The sequence below is a fragment of the Spea bombifrons genome, chromosome 9, assembly GCF_027358695.1.
Source record: "Spea bombifrons isolate aSpeBom1 chromosome 9, aSpeBom1.2.pri, whole genome shotgun sequence".
Taxonomy (NCBI): domain Eukaryota; kingdom Metazoa; phylum Chordata; class Amphibia; order Anura; family Pelobatidae; genus Spea; species Spea bombifrons.
The window spans coordinates 33,084,590-33,109,783 of record NC_071095.1 but is presented as its reverse complement, the minus strand read 5'-3'; the positions used below and the strand labels follow the sequence as shown (position 1 = coordinate 33,109,783).

General features: G+C 39.4%; 1 protein-coding gene across 4 annotated transcripts in view; it reads left to right on the top strand.

Annotated features, from left to right (window-relative positions):
• Positions 1 to 23,124, top strand: part of TEDC1 (tubulin epsilon and delta complex 1) — a 53,045-nt gene extending 29,921 nt beyond the window's left edge. For 3 of the 4 annotated variants that reach the window (XR_008355479.1, XM_053474870.1, XM_053474869.1), the window contains 5 exons: positions 2,636 to 2,794; positions 9,658 to 9,756; positions 10,613 to 10,699; positions 12,478 to 12,678; positions 22,461 to 23,124. Coding sequence is in view for 3 of the 4 variants with exons in the window: in XM_053474870.1 (XP_053330845.1) it covers positions 2,636 to 2,794; positions 9,658 to 9,756; positions 10,613 to 10,699; positions 12,478 to 12,678; positions 22,461 to 22,814 (900 nt within the window). In the remaining variant the exon portion in view is untranslated. The remainder of the gene's footprint in view (positions 1 to 2,635; positions 2,795 to 9,657; positions 9,757 to 10,612; positions 10,700 to 12,477; positions 12,679 to 22,460) is intronic. The other variant, XM_053474871.1, reaches the window with a different exon arrangement.
• Positions 23,125 to 25,194: the final 2,070 nt, after the last annotated feature.

Genomic DNA, 25,194 nt, shown 5'->3' with positions numbered 1-25,194 from the left:
AGGAGGTGAGATCTTGGGTCTCATGGGTGACAACGGAGGGATTTAGAGGTCGACCTCATCTATAGCCTCTTTGACAAAGGCCTGGATCTCCTAGTCAAAGGTATCGTATGGAGAGAGGCACAGTCAGAGTCTATGTAGTTGCCAGCAGTGCCAGAGTTGATTAAGATTTCTATTTCCACTTTGGTCTTACCCCATGGCAAACGGGCAGGAATAAGTAGTCTTTTGGTATTATTCTCAGGAGAGACACACAACACACCTAGGGAAGGCCCTCTGATCTAGCCTAGGTGCGAGCATTTTCCCGATTTCTTGTGGCAATATCTAGCAAAGTGCCCCTTTCTTCCACAATAAAGAAAGAGACCTCTTGTACTGACAAAACATAGCACCCAACTGGATAGGTTCCTCAGGTTCAGGCTTTGGAAGTGCGTGGGTTAGAGAAACGAGGAGCCAAATGAATAGCAGGTCGCTGCTGTTTTTCTCTTGGGAGTCTTAAATCGATCCAAGACACAAATTATATGAGATCCTCCAAGTGTGTAGGCAAATCTCCAGCTGCTAATTCATCTGTTAGCCTCTCTCCGACAAACCGTGCAGGAAATCAGCCACTCAAGCCTCGTTATTGCATCCCACTTCCACTATGGTTTGGAATTCAATAGAGTAGTCAGTCAAGGAACAAGACCTCTGTTGAAGAGACATTAAGGATGCCAAGGCGGTAGCTTCATGACCAGGCATATTAAATATTCTTTGCATGGTTGCCATGAATTCCCTGTAGTCGTGGATGAAAGGGGATTCCCTCTGCCAAAGGACTAGACAAGAGCCCTGTCAGTCAGTAGAGATATAACCTGCCCCACACGTGCACGATCAGATGAAAACATGGTAGGCATCAGTTTAAACTGGATCGCTCACTGATTGAGAGAACCTCTGCAAGTGCTGGGGTCCCCTCCATAATTGGGTGGAGGAGGTAAGCGTAAGGGAACCGCCATTGCTGGTACCACAGGCATTTGAGGAACAACAGGAGATGCTGTGGGAGGTTCAATGCGAGCCAGAAGAGTCTGTAGGGCTTAAGTGAACTGGTCCATGTGGTGCTCCAAGCCCTGTAGGCGTGACTGCTGTGACTGCATCAGGTGATCAATCTCCTGGGTGCAGAAAGGGGAATAAAGCGTGCTTTAGGAAGTGGTGGCGTGTTTGGCCCTTCAACGACCCTTCCTTGAGGGTTGAGCCCTCAAGTGCAGGTAGCCTTGGGACTGGAGATGACCCACACAGCAAATATACGAATGGATGAGTAGGCAACAGGGATAAGACGATTAGAGTAATCCGGTAACGGTCCAGAGTCAAGAATGCAGACAGCATAAACAATAGAACAAACACTAGATAAGTATGTACCACACAAGGGCTCAGAGGAAAGGAAGTAGAGGGTTTAAATACCTGTCAGTCAGTTGAAACCACTAATTACGGTCCGGGAGTGAGTTCAGAGCAGACTCCACCTTAGAAATTAATTCCTCTCGAGGTAGGCGTTTACAACTATTAACTGGTTAACTCCATTTCCTTCCACCTAACTCTAGCTCACTGGAAATTGAATCCATCTGATTGTATGCTGTTAAGATTTCTTTGCCCTAACCCTAGCTAAACAAAATATTTTGCCTCCCTCATCGCCCTGTCTCATAAGCCTAAAAGCCACTACCTAGTCCATTGTTGCAACAACCCCTTCTACAAGCCTTATAGCCTCTTACTTTGCAACCTTTTAAAATTACATGTGGAATATCGGCACAGTCTCCCTCACGCTTTCCCTTTTGACTTGTCTCCTTCACATACTTGAAACTCTCATTCTTTCCTTTATACCAAGTGAGTTCTCTCCAATCACTGAAGACAATGGTTTTCTTTTCTCAATTCCTATTGACCAACCATCTGTATGCTTAATCTTATACCCTTTTATTTTACCTGGTCTCATTCAACCACTCTTGTTCCTACCCTAACCCATCTTCATTATCCCCACCTCCACTGGATATTTCCCATCCTGTTTCAAGAATACTATTATAATTTATATCTTGAAAAATACTACTAATCTTTCAAGCTACCTCTCACATCTATCTGCTTGTATATACCCAACTTAACTCATGAATATGATGGTGTTCTATAAATCAATAATAATATTGGGGACATAAGCCTGTTTATCAGTCTTTGAAGTCTATATAAAAAGTGTAGGTAATTCTGACATCCTTTGAATAAAATTGGTATAGTCCATGGCATACATTGTTGTGTCATATGTGATTTGCTTTGGTATATAAAAAGCCTATTCAAGGCAGACACTGATACTTTGTGTGATTTATCATTTTGGACTTAATCTTCTTTTTACACTTGCCTGTTGGTTATCCTGGAATCTGTGGCAAATGAATCATTAACCATGTCACTTGGGTTGGTTCACTAAAGTAGGGGTTTGGCAGGAGAATTGCATCTTACTGTAAAATGATACATTTTGTCATATTGAATTTAAGATCTAGACATTTGACATTTTCCATTTAACTATTATTTACTTATTGGTGTATATGTATGATGTTCTTACAGCTAGTTTTCTCATGTGAGTTTTCTCTCATATGTGGCACTCTGAAGGATGTGACAATGACATTTCTTTCTTGTTAATTAGTGTCAACGGGAACTTTCCCCTAAAGAAAATGGAGATGTATTCTCTTCAGATAAACAACAAATTCATATACGCTATCTGGTATGGTTGAATGGAAAATTACAATTATGTTGGAGGACCCTTCATGGTGCACACCAGGAGAAATGTGCATTATTAAATAAGGTAAGCTCTTTGGGCTTTATTGTGTGTGTGTGTGTGTGTGTATATGTATGTATGTATGTATATATGTATGTATGTATATATGTATGTATATATATATGTATGTATGTGTATATATATATGTATGTGTGTATGTATATATATATATATATATATATATATATATATATATATATTATATATAATATATATATATATATAAATAAATAAAAGCACTTTCAAAAGATGGTCAGCACTCCAGGTCTTTAAATTAACAATTTCTCTTTATTCAAAGTCAAGTCGACGTTTCAGTCATTGCTGACTTTCCTCAGGACATACATTTGAAATAAAACAAACACATATTTATAATAAAATGGCTAGAGAACTCACCAATCTGAAGTGAGTGGGTGTGTGCTGAAATCGGCGTGTCAATGCCGTTAGTGAGCATGTGTGTGATAACACTGCACATACCTGAAAGTGCAGTGTAGCATTATTGTGTTCCGGTTACTATAGTAACATAGTTTATTCAGTTTGTGCACAATCAGTAATGTTTTAAAGTGATGTGAAATATGTTCTGAGGCTCCTACCAGCTCATTATGTTAAATTTAAAGTGCTATAATGTGCAAACATGATTGGGGATTAACTTTAGATATTAAATGTATCTACAATATGTGGTATAGTGAATATAGGTCTATTTGCTAGACATACGATCAAAGAGTACTGGTAATGTGCAATGAAATGTGCAAACTGCAAATAATGCAAATGGTGCAAATAGCAAATGTGCAAAATGAAAACTAGTCCAAAATTTAAAGTGACAGTACAAGTATGTTCCCAGGTGTTAACCCCTAACATAAGCATTATATACTATATTATATTATAAAAATACATAAATCACATTAAAAACCATGCATGTCTGTAGATGCAGCACTAAAAAGGTGCCTGCAACATGCAATACCAACTCACTTTAAATCACCATTATTATTATTAAATGGACAAATCAATGGAATTTCAAAGTCCTTAATTCAAATATGCATAGATATAAGGCATATTTAATAATTTGATGTGTCCATTATTATTGAACATAGTTCCTTATTCATGTATAAATCTCTCTCTCTCATCTCTCAAAAGAGAGTATACCCCTCACATTTTTGTAAATATTATATTACATCTTTTCATGTGATGACACTGAAGAAATGACACTGCTACAATGTAAAGCCTGTATAACAGTGTAAATTTGCCGTCCCCTCAAAGTAACTGAACACACAGCCATTAATGTCTAAACCTTGGCAACAAAAGTAAGTACAAAGTGGAAATGTCCAAATTGGGCCCAAAGTGTCAATATTTCGTGTGGCCACCATTATTTTCCAGCACTGCCTTAACCCCTCACCAGAGCTTCACAGGTTGCCACTGGAGTCCTCTTCCACTCCTTCATGATGACATCACGGAGCTGGTGGATGTTACAGACCTTGCTTTCCCCCACCTTCCGTTTGAGGATGCCCCACAGAGCCTCAATAGGGTTTAGGTCTGGAGACATGCTTGGCCAATCCACCACCTTTACCCTCATCTTCTTTAGCAAGGCAGTGGTCACCTTGGAGGTGTGTTTGGGGTCGTTGCCATGTTGGAATACTGGACTGTGGCCCAGTCTCCGAAAGGGAGGGGATCATGCTCTGCTTCAGTATGTCACAGTACATGTTGGCATTCATGGTTCCCTCAATGAACTGTAGCTCCCCAGTGCCCCACTCATGCAGGCCCAGACCATGACACTCCCACCACCATGCTTGACTGTAGGCAAGACACACTCGCTTCCTAAACTTCAGTAGTGCCGCTGAAATGCAGCAACACCGAACTCCCACCCCAGTACACAAGTGATTTTGCCACTCGCAAGATGGCGGCACATCCTTTCAAAAAATAGGAGTTGAAAAAGTTTTGAGGAGGGTCTCTCCAGAGCCTCCTGAGGTCTCTGGCTCCACTTGCAGGTTGAAGACAGGTGCTGCATTCAACCATGCAAGTCAATGGAGCCCAGCTTTCTGATCTATTTGTGATTAGTAAAATAAATGAATGGTGTTACTGACTTTTAATAAGTGTGGTCAATCACACTCCTTGTCATGCCCAGGCAACCAGTACATGCTAGAACCTGGGCATGATAGGTGTGTGAAAACTGTTTGTTATATATATATATATATATATATATATATATATATATATATATATATATACCGTATTTATCGGCGTATAACACGCACCCCCATTTTAACAAGGAAATTTGAGTAAGAAAAAATAAATTTAAACTTGGAAGCTATGAACTTAATGTTGGAATAATATTTGTTACATTATAACATTTATTATAACATTTATACCATGTATAAGGCAAATATGAAAGAAAAAGCACCTCTTTGAACAAAAAAACTGAACAAAAAAAACTTAATCAGAATCACAGCTATCTGGGAAACCGCACACACTAAGACACACATACACTCAGACACACACACACAGTAAGACACACACACTCAGACACACACATACACTAAGACACAAACACACTCAGACACACACAAACACACTCAGACACACACAAACACACTCAGACACACACACACATTAATTGTATATATTACTCCCTACCGTTTGGGAGATCTGGTATGGGTCCTCTTTATCTTCCAGCGTTTTACTTTTTGTGCTGATGCCGGGGCCTGAGTGACTTCATCACCCGGCTCCCGGCATCAGAGAGGGCGCGCGAGAGAGCTGTGCAGGGGAAGATTGTGCAGCTCTTGGATTTATCGGCGTATAACACGCAGGTAGGGTTTCAACTTCATATTTTAGTTTAAAAAAGTGCGTGTTATACGCCGATAAATACGGTATATATAACAAACAAACAATGTGTGTGTATATAACAGAGAAACATAGAAAGTGACGGCAGATAAGAACCAGTATGCCCATCCAGTCTGCCCAACCTCTTTCCGTTAGTGCCTGCCCTTATCCTATAACTAGCTTGGCCTTATGCCTATCCCATGCTTGCTTAAATGCCTTTACTCTATTAACATCTACCACTTCTCCTGGAAGGCTATTCCATGCGTCCACTACCCTTTCCGTAAAGTAATATTTTCTGATGTTACCATTAAACCTTTGCTCCTCCAGCTTATGACTATGTCCTCTTGTTGTTTTAGTATTTCTCCTTTTAAATAAACTCTCTTCCTTTATCTTGTTGATTCCCTTTAAGTATTTAAATGTTTCTATCATATCCCCCCTGTCACGTCTTTCTTCCAGGCTATATATGTTAAGATCCTTTAACCTGTCCTGGTAAGGGTTATCCTGTAATCCATAAACCATTTTAGTAGCCCTTCTCTGAACTTTCTCCAACATATCTATATCCTTCTGGAGATATGGTACACAATACTCCAAGTAAGGTCACCAGTGATCTGTACAACGGCATGAGCACTTCCCTCTCTCTTCTGCTAATATCTCTCACTATACAACCAAGCATTCTGCTAGCATTACCTGCTGCTCTACTGCATTGTCTACCTACATTTAAATCCTCAGAAAGGTTAGGACAGTATCAAATATTCTAGACTCTGTCCTTGGGTTTTTATGCCCTAGATGCATTACTTTGCATTTATCCACATTACATGCCGGTTGCCACTAATGAAAATATTAAAGAGAATGGGTCGAAGTACAGATCCCTGAGGTATCCCACTGGTAACAAGACCTTGCTGTGAATATACGCCATTGACTACAACCCTCTGTTGTCTTTCACTCAGCCACTCCCTAATCCGTTCAACAACACTGGAATCTAAACTCAGTGATTGCAGTTTATTTATAAGTCTTCTATGTGGCACAGTGTCAAAGGCCTTACTGAAATCCAGATACGCAATGTCTACTGCACCACCTTGATCAATTACTTTAGTCACCCAATCAAAAAAAATCAATAAGATTCGTTTGGCATGATCTTCCTGAGGAAAACCCATGTTGTTTTTGATCTTGAAACCCATGTGACTTCAGATCTTCAACAATCCTTTCCTTTAACATTGTTTCCATTAATTTCCCCACTACAGATGTAAGACTAACTGGCCTGTAGATGCCCGACTCCTCCCTACTGCCTTGTTTGTTTTTTGGGCACAACATTTGCTACTTTCCAAATCCCTGGGGCGACTCCCGTTACCAATGATTCGTTAAATAAATCAGTTAACGGTTTTGCTAGTACACCCCCAAGCTCTTTTAATAACTTGGGGTGTATCCCATCAGGCCCCATCGACTTATTTGTCTTTACATTAGACAACTGAAGTAGAACCTCCGCCTCGATAAACTCACATATTTCAACTTACTTGTTTTTCTTTTTTCCTAACTGAGGTCCCATTCCCTCATTTTCATTTGTAAAAACTGAGGCAGTCAGCTAGACCTTTTTATCCTCGTCTACATACATTCCTTTTATTTTTAATCTAACTACTCCTTGTTTTACTTTCCTTTTCTCATTTATATATCTAAAAATGCTTTATCTCCATTTTTTACTGACAGGGCAATTCACTCTTCTGCTTGTGATTTGGCAGCTCTTATAACTTTCTTTGCTTCTTTCTGCCTAATTTTATAGATCTGCCTATCTTCCTCACTTTGGGTATTTTTGTATCTACTAAAGGCTAACTTCTTGTCTTTTACGATTTTGGCCACCTCGGCAGAGTACCACAGCGGTTTCTTTAATTTTTCACTCTTACTGACCAGCCTAATACAATTTTCTTTTATATATATAATGGGCACACTGGTTCGAGATGAAAGAAAGGCAACAGTAACTCAAATAACCAAGGCATGCAGAAAACAATCTCTGAACACACAACACGTCGCTACCCAGAGCATCAAATAGCTCTTCGGGTAGTGGGTAGACCTCTGTGAATGCCCCACTTTTAAAATAGAATTGAACCTGGTAAGGGATATACATAGTTTTGAATTAAATCAAGCTGCACTATACTGAATCCAGCCACACTACACTGCTTATACTTTTCAAAACAGGCCTTAACCCCTTTCATTCCCAGGGGTTTTTGATACCTCAAAGCCCGTAGCAATTTTGCCATTTTTGGGGTTCAGCTATCATTCTCCTTTCCTGCGAATAGCGTACCCATGTAAACTATATATTGTCTTTTCAAGGAGAGATAGAGCTTTCTCTTAATACCATAGTTAGATTATTAGCTGAAAATTTAGGATGATCAATTCATTAAAAACTAGCGAAAATTAGAAAAAAAACCCTAATTTTTTATGTATTTTCCCTCTGAATCCTCACAAAATTAGGTAAAATTATGGAAAATCCCCTCCAAGTTTATCAATTTAGGTGTCCTGATTTCAGAAATACCTATTTTATATAGATTGACATCACTGAGCTCACTTTATAATTTTTTTTTATTATTATTATTTATTGTATGATCTGTGCCTCATAGGATCGATCGGATGCAGGGGATATCCTGTCCTCCGATGACCTTCCGGGTGACATCAGCAGTGATGGGACCTGGAAGGGAATGCTCTATCGGATTTTAAAAATGTGATCGTTTTCTGGGCGTTCGCCATGCTGGCTTCTGCTGACGGGGGACTCCAGGCTTTGACAGCCTGATCTCCCGTGTAGCGGCAGGGATGTGTCCTTGCCGATGCAAGAAGGTCAGGACATATCGATACATCCATAGGGGACTGAAGGGGTTAGTGTTTTATATTAAGCCAGCTCTAAAAATCCTCTGAAGAAGCCCCTGAAGGCGAAACGCAAATTGTTTTTTATATGTTCAATTATGTATTTTAAAAATTGATGCAATAAGCATCTATTAAATTTTTTTATACTCTGTAACCTGTAAACTGTAACCAGTTTTGGAGCTAGCGCATACACCAGAATTAATACTTTTACTAGTGTGGCTGGTCCATCCCTAACAACGGCACTTTTACCTATTGTGTAAATACACCCTAAATTTTGAACAGGGCCCTCCTCACCTGTTGTATCTGTAAGTCAAATTGTAATGTTACATACCACTTGTTTTGTCCTGTCCACCCATTGTACAGCACTATATGGTGGCGCTATATAAAACAATAGATTATTATTCATTCATTTATTTTGTTGCATTTAAGGGAAAGGGGGAGGTTTACCTGTTCTCATGTATAGTTGAAATGGTCTTTTATATTACAGACCTTTGCAACAAAAAATATTATTTACTGAATAAGCTGTACTCAACTCTGCACATTCCCCCCCCCCCCCCCCATTTTTCTGAAAGTTTCATTTTGTTTTCCGGAAAATTTTTTCACTGGCTTCAAAATTTCTGTAAATTTACGTCTCTAGGTATGCATAGTGAAAATAGATGTCACAGACTTATCAATACCTTAATGATGACATTAATCATCAATGTGTTATGGAGCGAGGTTACTATTTTGCGCATCAGAAATTACATAAATTTGATAAAGTGTGGAGACCTTGGCTAATAAAACATCCTAATCTTTTCACTGACTATAGCCATTAAAATATAATACTATACAGAAATAACGAAATTTTGGAGACTCGATAAGTATGAATGAGGTATGAGTGTGAATGTTTTAAACCCTCTTCTTTTTTTCTTTTCTTCTCCTTTCTTTTCTTTTTTCTTATTTTGGTCACAATATACCAGGTGTTATAGTAAAACTCTGGTACATTGGTCCTACACATTCTGTATAAATAGACACTGGTAATCGCTAGTACAGATAAATTAACAGATTTCCAATGCTGTAACGGGGTATTAGCTATCTGTACTGCACTATGGCTATATACGAGATCTGTGTTAATTTTTAGCTACTGTCATTATTATTGTTATTTCCTGTGATATATTTTTATTTGAAATAAAAAATAAAAAAAAAATGATGATTCTGCAAACTAACCAGATTTACATACCAAATTTTAGATCCATTCCTACACTCGAGGCTGTCATGTTGACCAAAACATCAAGCACTTCTCCTTCGTTGAAACTGACCTTGTTCAACAACCTGAAAGCTCCATTAAGGTAAGACGGAAATAATGACCATATGAAAAATAATGGAATAAACATGTAGTGGGATTTTATGTAACACATATCTGTAAAGGTCCACTTCAGCTTAAGGAATGAGTGGGTTATTTCTGTACTCAAGAGTTGTAGCCAAGAGTCAAAATGTGAAACATCCTTCTTTTTCCCATGCAGAGAAGTAACATTTTTGTGAGGGCATTTTAACCCAGTCTGCCAAAAATGACATTTTAAAAATTAAATGACACATTGTGATTTTGGGCCTTAAACATCTAAATGTATAGTATTTATGTAATCAGTAGATATAAATGAAAAAGGGGCAGCTTCTCCGGGGCCTGTCATTCCCGCGGGAGTTGCAGCTGTGACCAGGACTGCCGCTCTAAGACAGGGATCACTTCCGCAGGGACCCGCTGTGCGAGCAACATCTCTTGGGCTGACATGATTCTAAAGGGGGGGCTGACTGGGTGACCAAAATACACAATGTGTGGCTGGCTGGGGGCAATATGCAAGGGTGTGGGGTATTAATTCACAAGGAAGTGCTGGCTCGAGGCATCAGATAAATCAATAGTAAAGGGGGCTGGGAGGTGGGATAAATATACGATGTGGAGCTAGGTGAGGGCAATACACAAGGGTATGGGGGCAAAGGGGCATTAATTCCCAAGGAGGGCTGGCTGGGGGCATCAAATAAATCAATACTAAAGGGAGGGTTGTCTGATGGGATAAATATAAAGTGTGGGCTAACTTTTAAGTTGATAATTTTGTATGGCCCGAGAATGTTATAAATATCCAAATGGGCCATGGCAGAAAAAACTTTCCCCACCCCTGTCTTAAAGAGATGAGATTTTTTTGTTTCCTGCAGTTACTGGAGTTGCTGGAGTGTGAAAATTCTTTGTTACAAACATATTTGGAATGGAAACAAGTTGAACCAGTGTACTGGAAATGGATGGTAAGATTCATTTAATTCATCTGATTTGTTAGGATACTAGCATAAGTGCCATTAACCCCTTAAGGTTTTTTTTTCTTTCTATTTTTTACACTTAAGGACTTTTGTCTTTGCCCTTTCATTTGGTGACCAAGGGTTTTACACTTTCCTTTGTCCATCTGAACTGAACAGAGATATTCATCAAGACAGTAAACTATATAATTCTAGTATTAAGTCCTTATTAACATATCTTCCATGTCTTTGGTGTAACAGTACCTTTTTTATTTTTTTTTTATTTCGTATTTCAAAATGTTGTTCCACTCAGATTCCATCTAAAGATTTCTAGACTGTCTAGGACTTGCCTAAGTATATTTCCAAAAAAAACTAGCCTTTTTATAATAAGAAACCCAAATAAGTGATACATGGGTGCAAATCACATGCATGAGGGAAATATGGAGCCCCTATCTACAATTTCTTTATTGAAATGGAGCAGCCATCATCTTCACTCCACATCAAGGACATTATGTCTCCCATAATAATACCCTTACCTTTCATTGTCATCTCTTTTCTTGAGCTAGCAGATAGTCTAAGGCCTTCTGCTTATGCAGGGGGTCTATTGATGGTACCTATACAAGAGACAATTTTATTTAAAAATATCTTGTAACCTTTAAGCTATTGTTTCACATAAAGGACACGTTTTCCTCCTTTTCAGCATAGCACTTACCCTGGTATTGTGACAAAAATTGCCCACAAGGGATATTGTTAAACCTGTTTGTTGCAGATATATCTTGTACAAATGGAAACTGTAGCGGTGTGGTTGGCAAGTAGGCAACTTGTTTTCCATTTAGAGAAAGTTTCTTCGTTACACCTAATAGTAGATCTCTGCAATATCTTCAACTACAATTAGAAACATGTTGCCCAGCTATTAATTTGGATAATAAGCATGCTCCTAGAACAAAGCTAGGTTCTAACCTAGGAAGTGATATTTCCTGTCTTGAAGTGGAAGTCGGCGCTCTTCAGCTTAGATCTCTGTCACTTGCTTTTAGTGCTACAGAGAGATAATAAATGATGGCATTATATGACCTCTTAACAAGAGGTATCCTACAGGATGCTACTGGTAGCTCTCTGATTGCCAATGGGTAGCTCTCATCCAGCTAGGATATTTCATGTTTTGAAGTGTCATTTGTTCAAGCACAAATAATCCTTTTAAAATGACATAGTTACGTTGTCACTCAGATTGAAAAAAAGTCTCTCTACCTCAGCCCTTCCAAGTACCCGTATACCCGTGTTGATCCAGATCTGGTTGGTGTTCCCCTGTCTCATCTGTAATCTGTACCTGCGTTCATCGATGACATTATCTCTCCATTTTATAAGCATGGCTCTCTTTATCTTATATAACAGTGTTATAGGTCTAGTTTTTTCATACTCTGAATTTATGATCTGTAATAGAGAATGTATAAATGTTTGGTGCTATATAAATTATGATAAATAATGCAAAACAGTTTGATTTTAAATATATCCTTAGTTGACATTTTCCCAGTACGTTTTACTTTAAGTCTTGAAATCATTCTTTGATGTAGCTGTCATTAATTCAAATGTTGGAGATCCCTGCTCCAGAAGGAAAGCTTGAATGACATCTTTGATCGATACGTGCATATGTATGTATGTGCGTGTGTATATAGGTAATTGTGTATATAATGTGTGTTTGTGTATATATAATATATAATAACCAGACATTGAAATACACCCATTAAGTCTTTTGGCATAAATTTTGCATCTGATTTCATTTTATATTTTAATAGGAGAGCGTCTTGGAGTCTGTTTGTGAAGATGAGCAGATGCTTTCTGACCAAAAGAACAAAAATCATTTCTTTCCTAGTGTTCTTTATCATAATGCCAACATTTGCTCCATAGATATTGACACATTAATTAGTTGTACAACAGAACTAGGAAATCAACTTCAAGAGTTAGTGTTTCTTATGGAGTCAGCGTGGCACGGAAAGGTATGTAGAACCATTGTGGCAAATGGCATGCTTTTTCAAATCTTGTTTAACAGTTAAACACACAGGCTTCCTCTGTGTATATAATATAATATAAAATGCTGCTGATATGTCGCAGAAGGATTGATAGTTTCTCCATCTATAAAAATGCATTAAAATTGCAGCGATTGGCCCATGGAACAGGCAGCTTGCTTGAGTCCATGTTAACAAGTGTGAAAAAAAGAGAAAAGCTTGCTAGTATGCTGGTTAAAAAACAAACAAAAAACATGACCCCCCCAATGTAGGAATCAGAGATTGTAATGTCTTTATAAGGTTTTACTCTGTCTGACTACGAAAATTGGCCTGACGTCCTCCTGTCAAAATTTTACCACCACTGAAAGGATTAAGGGGTACAAATATCATAGTTGATCTATTTTCTGTTCTATTTATTTGGTATTTGGCAGGGTAATGAATCATGTCTGAGATATGTTGCACTGAAGAGTAAATTGCCTGTAAGTTGTTGAGCTTCCATGTATACCCATGTGTATTTATGTAGGTCTCGTTTTTTGTTGTATGTGACATACTTTATCTCTTAGTTTTGTGTTAGTATATCACTCTTGTACTTTGTCAATGGTGTATCCTCAAATTAAGTTCTGGTGCCTTCCAGTTAAATTTATTTTGCTTGTTTGAAGTGGGATAATATGTTTAATAATAATAGGAGTATGGAACACTTAAGTAAAATGTGTTTTAGCAGTGATACAACAGCATCATTTTGTAAATACATATATATACGTATATATATATTTATATTCTGGATATATTCAGAGAGTCCAGCTCTTTCGTGGGAATATTTTGATATCTCCATTCTGGTGAATATATATTTATATTGTATATTTTATATAGTGTCATAATATTCACTGAGCTGTCCAATAGGTAAACAGGATGTAAGAAGTAGTAGATAACAACATAAATTGACTTACAAAAACAAGAGGTAAGGAGGACCTGCTCAAACGATCTTACAATCTGTAAGGAATAAGGGTGTATTAAACAAAAAGTAAAAGTGCCACTGTTAGGGATGGACCAACCACACAAGTATAAGTATTGTCCAAAGGTTAGAAGTGGGACTATGAAAGTGAACCAGGGAGGGAGAAAGGGCATTAACGCATAATTTCATAGGCGTCCTTAACGAAGTGGATATTGAGGGATTTTTTTGAAGGACCAAAGGCAGGGGGAAGACTGATAGACCGAGGAGGGCATTGCAGAGGATAATGGCAGCCCTTGAGAAATCTTGCCAGCGTGCATGAGCACAAGAAATCAGAGCACAGGACAGACAGAATTTGTCAGATGAGCTGAGTGACTGAGTAAGAATGTATTTTGAGATGAGTGAGGAAATGTAAGTAGGGGAACCACAACTCCTTCAAAAGTAAGAGTCAGGATTTTGATATGAATCATGAAGCACATAGCCATCCAGTTAAGTGACTGGCAGAGGGGAGAGGTGTTGTTAAAAAGATGGGTAAGGAAGATATGTCTGGCAGCAGTTTTCATGGTGGATTGTGGAGGGGGACATACAGATATGAGGGAGACCAGCTAAGACAGAGTTACAGTAGTAAAAATGGGAGTTAACAAGAGCCTTAGTGGCATCTTGTGTTAGGAAGAAACAAATGTTAGCAATGTTTCAGAAAGACTTGGCTTTACTTGCCCCAGACCAGAAGGCGTGTATGTACAGTTAGGTCCAGAAATATTTGGACACTGACACACATTTTGTTATTTAAATAAATTCAGTTACAGTTAAATAATGAGCTAAACGTGCAGTCTTTCAGCTTTAATTTGAGGGTATTCACATCCAAATTAGGGAAAGGGTTTAGGAATTACAGATCTTTAAAATGTAGCCCTCTCTTTTTCAAGAGACCTTCGTTATTTCTTCATCAATTAAGCAGGTAAAAGGTCTGGAGTTCATTCGAGGTGTGGTGTGAACCCACAGCATGCGGTCAAAGGAGCTCTCGATGCAAGTGAAATATGCCATCCTTAGGATACAAAAAAGAAAAACTCCATCACAGATATAGGAGGAACATTAGGACTGGCCAAATCAACAGTTGGATATATTCTGAGAAAAAAAGAACGCACTGGTGAGCTCTCCAACACAAAAAGGCCTGGACATCCATGGAAAATAAGCGCTCTCCAGGAGGTAGGCATATCATTATCTAAGTCTACCATAAAGAGCAAACTTCACAAGAGCAAATACAGAGGGTTCACCACAAGGTGCAAACCATTCATAAGCCTCAAGAATAGAACAGCCAGATTAGACTTTGGCAAAAAAACATCTAAAAAAGCCAGCCCAGTTCCGGAAGAGCTTTTGGACAGATGAAACTAAGATCAACCTGTACCAGAACGATGGGAAGAGAAAAGTATGGAGAAGCCATGGAACGGCTCATGATCTAAACCATACCACATCATCTGAAAAAAAAAACAGTGTAGGCAGTGTGATGCCACGGAGATGCATGACTTCCTACGGCACTGGGTCACTAGTGTTTATTGATGATGTGACAGAAGCTGCCGGATGAATTCTGAAGTGTATAGGGATATATTGTCTGCTCAGATTCAGCCTAATTCAGAAAAGTTGATTGGACGGAGCTTCACTTTACAGATAGACGATGACCCAAAACATACTGTAAAAGCAACCCAGGAGTTTTTAAAGGCAAAGAAGTGGAATATTCTGCAATGGCTGAGTCAATCACCTGATCTCAACCAGATCAAGCATGCTTTTCACATGCAGAAAGACCCACAAACAGCAACTGAAGACAGCTGCAGTAATGGCCTGGCAAAGCATCACAAATGAAGTAACCCAGTGTTTGGTGATGTCCATGCGTTCCAGATTTCAAGCAGTCTCTGCCTGCAAAAGATTCTTGACAAAGTATTAAAAAAGAACATTTTATTTATGGTTTTGTTGATTTGTCCAATTACATTTGAGCCCCTGAAATAAGGGGACTGTAATGGAAATAGTTGCAGTTCCTAAACGTTTCATACCATATTTTTGTTCAGTTCAATTTCAAGTACATTGAAGACTTTCAATCTTTATCATCTGTTTCATTTCAAATCCATTGTAGTGATGTACATAGTCTAAATTATAAAAGTTGTGTGTCCAAATATTTAAGGACCTAAATAGGGCTGCAACTAACGATTATTTTAATAATCGATTAGTTAGCCGATTATTTTTTCGATTAATCGATTAATCGGATAAAAAAAATGAATGTAAATTTTTCATTTATTTAAAATAATTTACTAAACAAATGATGTTAAATACAAACAGCAGAATAAAAAAACTTTGATAATAAATTTCTTGTCTTTATTTCCCAACCAGCCCCCCAATATATGCACATTTGAGCCCAGGCTTGCTACGCTGCCTCCCAGACATGCCATGCTGCCCCCCCACATATGCCACGCTGCCTACCACAGCACTCCACGTTGCCTCCCACATCTGCCACTCCACGCTGCCTCCCACATCTGCCACTCCACGCTGCCTCCCACATCTGCCACTCCACGCTGCCTCCCACATCTGCCACTCCACGCTGCCTCCCACATCTGCCACTCCACGCTGCCTCCCACATATGCCACTCCACTCTACCCCCCCACATGCCACTGTGCCTGATACGCCTTATACCCCCTGAAACACCACTCCATCCTCCCCAGACATGTCACCCTGCCCTCCCCACATATGCCACGCCATGCTGCCTCCCACATCTGCCACTCCACAATGCCTCCCACATATGCCACGCTGCCTCCCACATCTGCCACTCCACGCTGCCTCCCACATCTGCCACTGTGCCTGATACGCCTTATATCCCCTGATACCCCACTCCATTATCCCCAGACATGCCACTTCTCTACCCCCAGATATGCCACTCTACCCCCAGATGTGCCTTATACACCCTGATACACCACTCCGTCCTCCCCAGACATGCCACACTGCCCTCCCCACATATGCCTTATATAATGTATATGCCTTATACCCCCAGATATGTCACTTCACTGCCCCCAGGATTTAGATTCCCCTAAATTAACCCTAAACTCCCCATTAACCATAACTGCCCCTAAATTAACCCTTAACACCCCCTTAACCACAGCATCCCCTAAATTAACCCTAAAGACCCCATCAACCACAGCATCCCCTAAATTAACCCTAAACACACCATTAACCACAACTGCCTCAACTTAACCCCAAACACCCCATTAACCACAGCTGCTCCTAAATTAACCCTAAACACCCTATTAACATAACTGCCCCTAAATTAACCCTAAACACCCCACTAACCATAACTGCCCCTAAATTAACCCCCACCTCCCCTAACTTTCAGTAGCCCAAATATATATATATATATATATATATATTACATACATACATTATATATATATATATATATATATATATATATATATATATATATATGTACATATGTACATATACTTACAGTTAGATGAGTGTCACAGCCATGTGGTTCTGGCCTGGAGAAGGAAGGGGCGGGGCCAGTTGTCACAGTGATTACAGGGAGGGGGAGTAAGTAGGAGCTGCTGCTGTGAGACGGTGAGTCAGACTAAACGGATTATATAATGAGGGGGATTTTTCAGAGCGTTTGCTCTGAAAAAACCCTCATTTTATAATCGATAATAATCGATTCAACTAATCGATAATGAAATTCGTTGCCAACGAATTTCATTATCGATTATCGATTTTATCGATTAGTTGTTGCAGCCCTAGACCTAAATGTGTGTGTATATGTGTGTGTATATATAAGTGTGTGTGTGTGTATATATGTGTGTGTATATATATATATATATCATATCATATATATAATCATATATACCATATAGGCCGTACTTCCCCCCCCCCACTTTAAGTCTTTAAAGTGGGGGTGCGGCCTATATTCGGGGTCTAGCACCCGACGCCCGGGACATGCAGTTCCGGGTGCCGGGCAGGCAGCAGGGTTAAGATACAGATCCCCCGCAGAGGTGCAGGGGACCTGCATCCTATTCTCTGATACGCTCAGACAGCCTCCCCTGCCAGCACTTCCCACGTGGGGAGTGCCGGCACGGGAAGTTGTCTAAGCGCATCGTGCAAACGTTTACTGGCAGCGGAGGTTGTTTACGCGCATCGCCGCAGCCGGTGAATGTCAGAACGATGCGTTTTACCTCTGCCCCCAAGGCTTACCAGAGCAGACTCCCGGGTGTGTTGCGGGGCCGGCGGGGGACACCTACGCAATACGCGTATACAACTTCCGGTGCCGACGTATCCGCTGAGTCCCGGCACCGGAAGTTGTATATGCGTATTGCGTAGATGTCCCCCGCCGGCCTTGCAAGACACCCGGGAGTCTGCTCTGGTAAGTCGGGGGGGGCGTGTGGCAGCATATCTCGGGGGGGAGGAGGACAGTAGCATATCTCGGGGGGGCAGTGGCAGCATATCTCGGGGGGAGGAGGACAGTGGCAGCATATCTCGGGGGGGGGACAGTGGCAGCATATCTCGGGGTGGGGGGACAGAGTGGCAGCATATCTCGGGGGGGGGAGAATGGCAGCATGTCTATTAAAAAAACGTTTTCTTTAAAAAAAGCACCAAACATTTAGGGTGCGGCCTATATACGGGGGCGGCCTATATCTGAGCCAATACGGTATATATAATATATATAGATATATATCATATCATATATATATATTTACACAAAAAGAGAGGTTGGAATGCAGCACTCAGCAGTGAAATGGTGCACGAGCCAGGGTACCACCAAGTCCCTCAATAAATCCAAAATAAAGAAGCAGAGGCTCAGCACTCAAATGATAAAGTGAATTTATTTCACACAGGCAACGTTTCGGCGCACAGGTCTTTCTCAAGCCTTGAGAAAGACCTCTGCGTCGAACCGTTGCCTGTGTGAAATAAACTCACCTTATCATTTGAGTGCTGAGCCTCTGCTTCTATATATATATTTAGACTTGTGCATTTGTGTAGGGCTGAAACAACTATTCGATAAAATCAATAATTAAAATAGTTGACAACGATTTTCATTATCGATTAGTCGAATCGATTTTTATCGATTTATAAAAAGAGGTTTTTTCAGAGCAAATGCTCTGAAAAATTCCTCTCTTTATATAATCCGACCTCAAACAGAGATCGGATTATAACACTAGAATCCAGATCCTCCCCCTCTGGGAGGAGGCAGAGTGGAGTATGGGAGGGGGGAGGAGGCAGAGTGGAGTATGGGAGGGGGAGGAGCCAGCGTGGTGTATGGGATGGGGGGAAGAGGCAGAGTGGAGTATGGGAAGGGAGGAGGCAGAGTGGTGTATGGGAGGGGGAGGAGGCAGAGTGTTGTATGGGAGGGGGGGGAGGCATAGTGGTGTATGGGATGGGGGAGGAGGCAGAGTGGTATTTGGGTTATAGTGGTGTATGGGGGGTATAATGAATTTCAGGGTAGCAGAGTGGTGTATGGGGGTGTAATGAATTTCAGGGAGGCAGAATGGTATATCTGGGGGAGTTAGAGTGGTGTATAGGGGGAGGTAGAGTGGTGTATGGGGGCTATAATGAATTTCAGAGTGGCATATCAAGGGGCACAGTGGCATGTAGGGGGTATAAGGCATATCGATATTAGGCATATCAGGGGGCTCAGTTGCATATCACTGGCATATAAGGAGTATAAGGCATATCGGGGGCACAGTGGAATCTCTGGCATATAGGAGATATAAGGCATATATGGGGGAAGAGTGGCAAGCTGGGGGTCAGATGTGCATAACTGGGGCAGTTTGGTAAATAAAAGAAAATATAAACAAGACTTTTTTCTCATAGTTTTATGAATTAATATTTATTAATAACTTTGTGTTAAAACGTAGTTTGAAAAACACTGTGTTTGGGTTCTTGTAGCTTTTAATATTATGTCAGTAAAATAAGAAGGTGAATAGAGAGAGAGGCCATTACAATAAAGAGATGAAAGTGCAAATTGTATGTTTTTTATTACATTATTTTAAATAAAAAAAATTGCATTTTTTTTATCCGATTAATTGAAAAAATTATAATAATAATAATCGTTAGTTGCAGCCCTACATTTGTGTTCATACAAACTTTAGTTTTAACGAAAATTGCCTGTTTTGTGTGTCTGTACAAATGAACGAAAATGAGGGTGATCTATGATGAATCAAAAGTGCCGAAAATTAGTTAGGATGTGATTCAATTCTCCGTTTATTATTGATGTAGTAAAAGATAACATCCAAGTACAATACGGTACATATGTACAATTGTGTGCAAAGGTTACATAGCAGAAGTCAAGACATTTTTGGACAAAATGCATAGTAAACAAATGAATCTGACATACAATGTATACGTGTAAACCATACAAATATGCCCATGTCATGCAATATAAGGACAAAGCTTATTATGGTAAATACATAGGTCACAACATATGGTGCAAATACATAAGCATCGGTATACAGAGTAACCCTAGTCACTACGAAAATTCGTTAGGATGCGACCATTTGTTGCTACATGTAGCCAACCATAACACGCCGTTTGGCACTCCTTGATGAGGTAAAGTGGGAAGGACTCTGCATAGGAGAGTACATATTAATGACTGATATTAACCCCTTCAGGACCGGGTTTTTGTTAGTAAGGTTGTGCTAAAAGACCAGAGCCGTTTTTGTGTTTTTGCTATGTCTTTCTTCAACTGTAATTTCTCTCCTCAATTTAATGCACCCACACAAATCATATATTGTTTTTTTCAGCACAAGTAGGACTTTCATTTGAAACCATATTAAGATGGGTAGTACATTGTTTTGTTTGAAATAAGCGTGAAAAGGTGGGAACAAAATGAAAACAATGCATTTTTAAACAGTTTTGTACACATACAAATTGTACACACATTGAACCAATGGGAAAAAATTATCCAAAATATATTCATTAACTTGTCCTGATTTGGAAACCACCCAATATGGCCAGAATTTTCATCTATTTTGACAGTATAGGGCAAATATTGCAAGGCATGCATCACATTTTTAAAATGTAATTTTTTTTCAAATTTGGCATGGTAGGCTAATAACTGCAATAGTTTTCAAACAGGGATTTTATCACCAATTGCTGCCAAATTTTGAGGTATTTTTATATTTTTGTGTTTTGTTTTTTTTTTGCATATGTTACATTGTTGCTTTAGATTTCATATTTTATTTTGTATAGAATATGTGCAAATGCAGAAAAAAACACCAAATTGTCTTCACCAACATCCCCCGGTTGCAACAGGGCTTCACATGCGTGGTTCATGCATATTTTTGAGGAAGCTATGAGGGCAAAACTGGAACATGCACATTTTAGTTTTCAAATTTAGAATTTTCAGAAATTGGTTTACTGGGCCCATATCCCATTTGGGACATTTTGGAAGCCCCCCACTGTAAATTACCCCATAAAAGTATATACTTATGAACAGCAGACAAGTCAAGGTGTTCAACTAGGGTAATTCTGACAGTTTTCAGGCAGCTATTTCTTCACTGATGTCTGCCAAACTTCACAGGGAAATTATTTTATTGCGCTTTTAACACATAAATTTCGATGTTGCATTGAATTTCTTGCACACCATAAGTGCAACAGTGGAATAAAACACCACATTTTGTTCACCAACGTCCCCTGATTCCAACAAGGCAACTGCAGAAAAAAAAACACCAAATTGTGTCCAAAACTGGAACATGCACATTTCAGTTTTCTAATTTTCAGAAATTAGTTTGCTGGTCCCATATCCCATTTGGGACATTTTGGGAGCCCCAAAATTTAAATTACCCCATAAAAGTATATATTTATGAACAGTAGACAAGTCAAGGTGTTCAACTAAAGTAACGTTAACAGTTTTCAGGGAGACCAAGCAATAATCGGTGACTTAAAATGTCACCAACAAGTGATCAGGTAATAATTATGTATTTTTTTTTTTAATTAATATTTTTTTTCCACAATTACCCTAGATTACCCCTCTCTTTCTAAGGCAGGGTCATCCAAGGGCTGCCATAATGATCAGATCACTCCTATTGGCCAGGAGTGATCTGATCATCATCAGCGGACTTACTAAACTCACAGCATTTGACATGGAAGCACCCTGGACTTTCAGGTCAGTGCTCTTTCAATGCTGATGCTCCATTGGAGCACAGCATTGACTGATATTTAGTCCCCACAATGCAATGCCACGATTGTGTCATACACATCGCGACATTGAAGGAGTTAGTCGCTCTCATGGAGCGATCAGGCGGCAGGGGAGGCTTGGGGCTGGTCTCCACACTCATGTGGAGACTGAAGAACTCTCTCCCCTGTCCCTGAAGGGAACGCAATTGCTGGTCTATAGACTCTTTGGTCACTCCTGTAGGCTTCCATGCCCACAGGAGTGCTCAAAGGGCTTGTTGGGGCTCGTTTTTGCTGTTTGCTGGTGTGCCTGGCAGACCATCAGCAGCAGAGCCCCGTACAAAACGGGTATTAACCCCTAAAATGTTGCGATCGCAGCATTGAAGGGGTTAACACTGTACTGTGGCTCTCATGGGGCGATCAGGCAGCGGGGGGTTCCCTGAAGCTGCCCATGGCAGCTGAAAACGCGATTGCTGTTTTTCCTGCAATCGCAGAGGGTCGAGAAAGAAGAGGTGAAAAAAAGAAGCAAAGAGGAGGAGCAAAATTTAAATAGTGATATGACATTATAAAAAAAAAAAGGCATGACAATTTTATGATGAGTATATACACTAGTTTTTAAAACTTGCATATTCCCTTATATAGTGTATTTATATTGTATAATGTTTTTGTTTTAATCTCTTTACAGGTGAAAGTACTTGAGAACAAACATAGTTGCAAAGAACTGCATGTGACTGGGAAAAAAATTAAAATAGAGGCATGCAAGAAAACAAAAGATTTGAAACTACAGCACCGTTATATCACAAAGATACACAGTATATTAAGATTGTTTTTTAAGGACAGTTTTGAGATCAAGAAAGGTGTTGTGCCCAATGACCCAGGAATTATATTTGCAGCAGAACTTATAGCACAGATACAAAGAGCAGAAGCTGAACTGAAAGCTGAGTTTCAAATGTTACTGGAAGAATGCCAACATAGGTTGGATAGCATCATGGATCAATTTGATGGAATTATTTGTATGGCTCATGCAAAAAAAAAATAATTTATAAGCTTTGTAAATACCAAATCTCTCACTTCTGCTATGCATTGATCTAAAACAATACATCAATGTAACCATTTTTTACATTGAATATTTCTAATCAGTCTTCATATTCTATATATAAATATGTATGATGTGGGAGAGGCAGTGAGTAAGTATAATATAGTGAAGTGTAAATATTTAAAATATGACATTAGTACACTTAGTTATTTTTCAATTCAGACTTGAAGGATCATGGTTATTAGGCTTTGGAATTGACTGGAGCAAGTGAGCTGTGTGTTTTTTTTTCTTTTAAAAAACTTTTAATTTGTTTGTTGTGGTTCCATATTTCTTGAACCCACAAATGCAGAATGTTGAAACATGAATGTTTTCAGATATCAGAATCAAGAATGTTTTGAACATTGACCATTTCAACTACTTAATTCTAAAATGTGTTTTTCTACTTAGAAACATTTTTTTGGTGGGACGCTAAAATAATTATTTTGTCATACTGTTAAAAGTTAAAGTATAAAATTGAGAACACAGCATTTTGATATATTGCACAATAAAGAGCATATAATGCATACACATCCTTTATATATAATATACATAATTATAAATGTCTAAAATGCTAGTCAGACTAGCAGCAGCCACGTGTATGCTTAACAAACACTAATGCTTCAGCTACTTCAATGAGTGCTGTTGATGTGCAAGTGGTTTAGTGGTTTCAGTGGAGTCAGCCAAGTAAGAAATAAAGAATGCATGCTCCATTTTGTATGCAAGATAGATAAAAAATAGGGTCTTAACAAATTTGTAGAATAACTAGACTTTCTTCTAAACTGGTTGCTTGTAGGAGTGTAGAATAAACTACGGACTCCTGTCTATTCCATGTTCTTTTGATTGTGCTCAGTAAGCAATATAACCTGTTATACATTTAAAAGTATTTCTTTATTTTTCTTACAAAAAAGAGAAACACTACATAATATACAAATATATATATATATATATATATATATATATATATATGTGTGTGTGTGTGTAGTCGTTGGTTGCACAACTAACTGCATACTTTTCTGGCTCCGTGGACCCTTTCCTCTTAACAATCACCACAGGCAGCATAATGTACCACTCCACAAACACCTCTAGATATCATGGATAGACAGCCAAACTAAATGGTTCACGGTTATTTTCAAGCATCCCTAAACCGTGAGGTCGGAGGCCCCCTGCACCAAGATTGCGTTGCCTCCCACTACTGTAGCCAGCTCACTAGTATTTTGTACAGGACAACCTGTGCACCATGTGATTGGCACAAAGCCCTCAAATGCCTTCCAACGAAAACACATGATCAACATAACTATGTGACTGGAGGGCTGATTTCTCAGAGATTATACAACACATCCACCAGATCAGCAATTTTCTAACTTCCAAACAGACTAATCTAATCCAGTACCTAATTTAACACATTAGAACACCTAGACAATTGGGGTTGCAGGAACGATCTGCGTCAGTGGCGACTCTAGAAACAATATATAGGGGGGGGCACACAAGATACCACAGTCAAACTGGGGGGGCATTCATAATTTCCAAAAGTAATGTGCTATGGAATTATACTTTTCTTATTGGGCTAAAATAATACTTGATCATTCAACATGGGAAGCCTGAAGCCACAATTGAGTGCGACTAATCCTTGAAATAAATATTATAACACAATAAATAACTTTTCCACTAAATGATTTCAGGGCCTTGAACATTTTGTCCCCTGAAGTCACTACAACTTCAGGAGGGCATTTTATCTCTGGAGTAATATAAATTAAATAATTCCTACTGTAAGTTAAGTGCCAGGAAACAGATGACCAAACACACACACGCACCAACACAGGCTCTGTCACACCAACACCCAGACACACACACACACCAGGACAGGCTCTGCCACACCGACAACCAAACACACACACACACACCAGGACAGGCTCTGCCACACCCACATCCAAACACACACACCAGGACAGGCTCTGCCACACCAACACCCAAACACACACCAGGACAGGCTCTGCCACACCAACACCTATACACACACACCCGAGGACAGGCTCTGCTACACTGATAACCAAAAACACACAAACAGCAGGACACAATCTACGTCACAGACGTCTACATCAGGATGGATTTTTCACACTGCATTGTCGTTTATACCCCCCTTAGTGTGTTTGCCCCTTGTGTATTGATGCCCCTGCTGCCTATATATATTAATATTAGCCCCAGCTGCCGATAGCAGGTATAGATCAACACATTAACACACAAACCAAGCTTTGCATGTATAGATCAACTGAAATTCACTTGTGATCTCAGCACTGAAAGTATATATCAAATAAATAGAATCAGACATACAAATCCTGTATTTGCA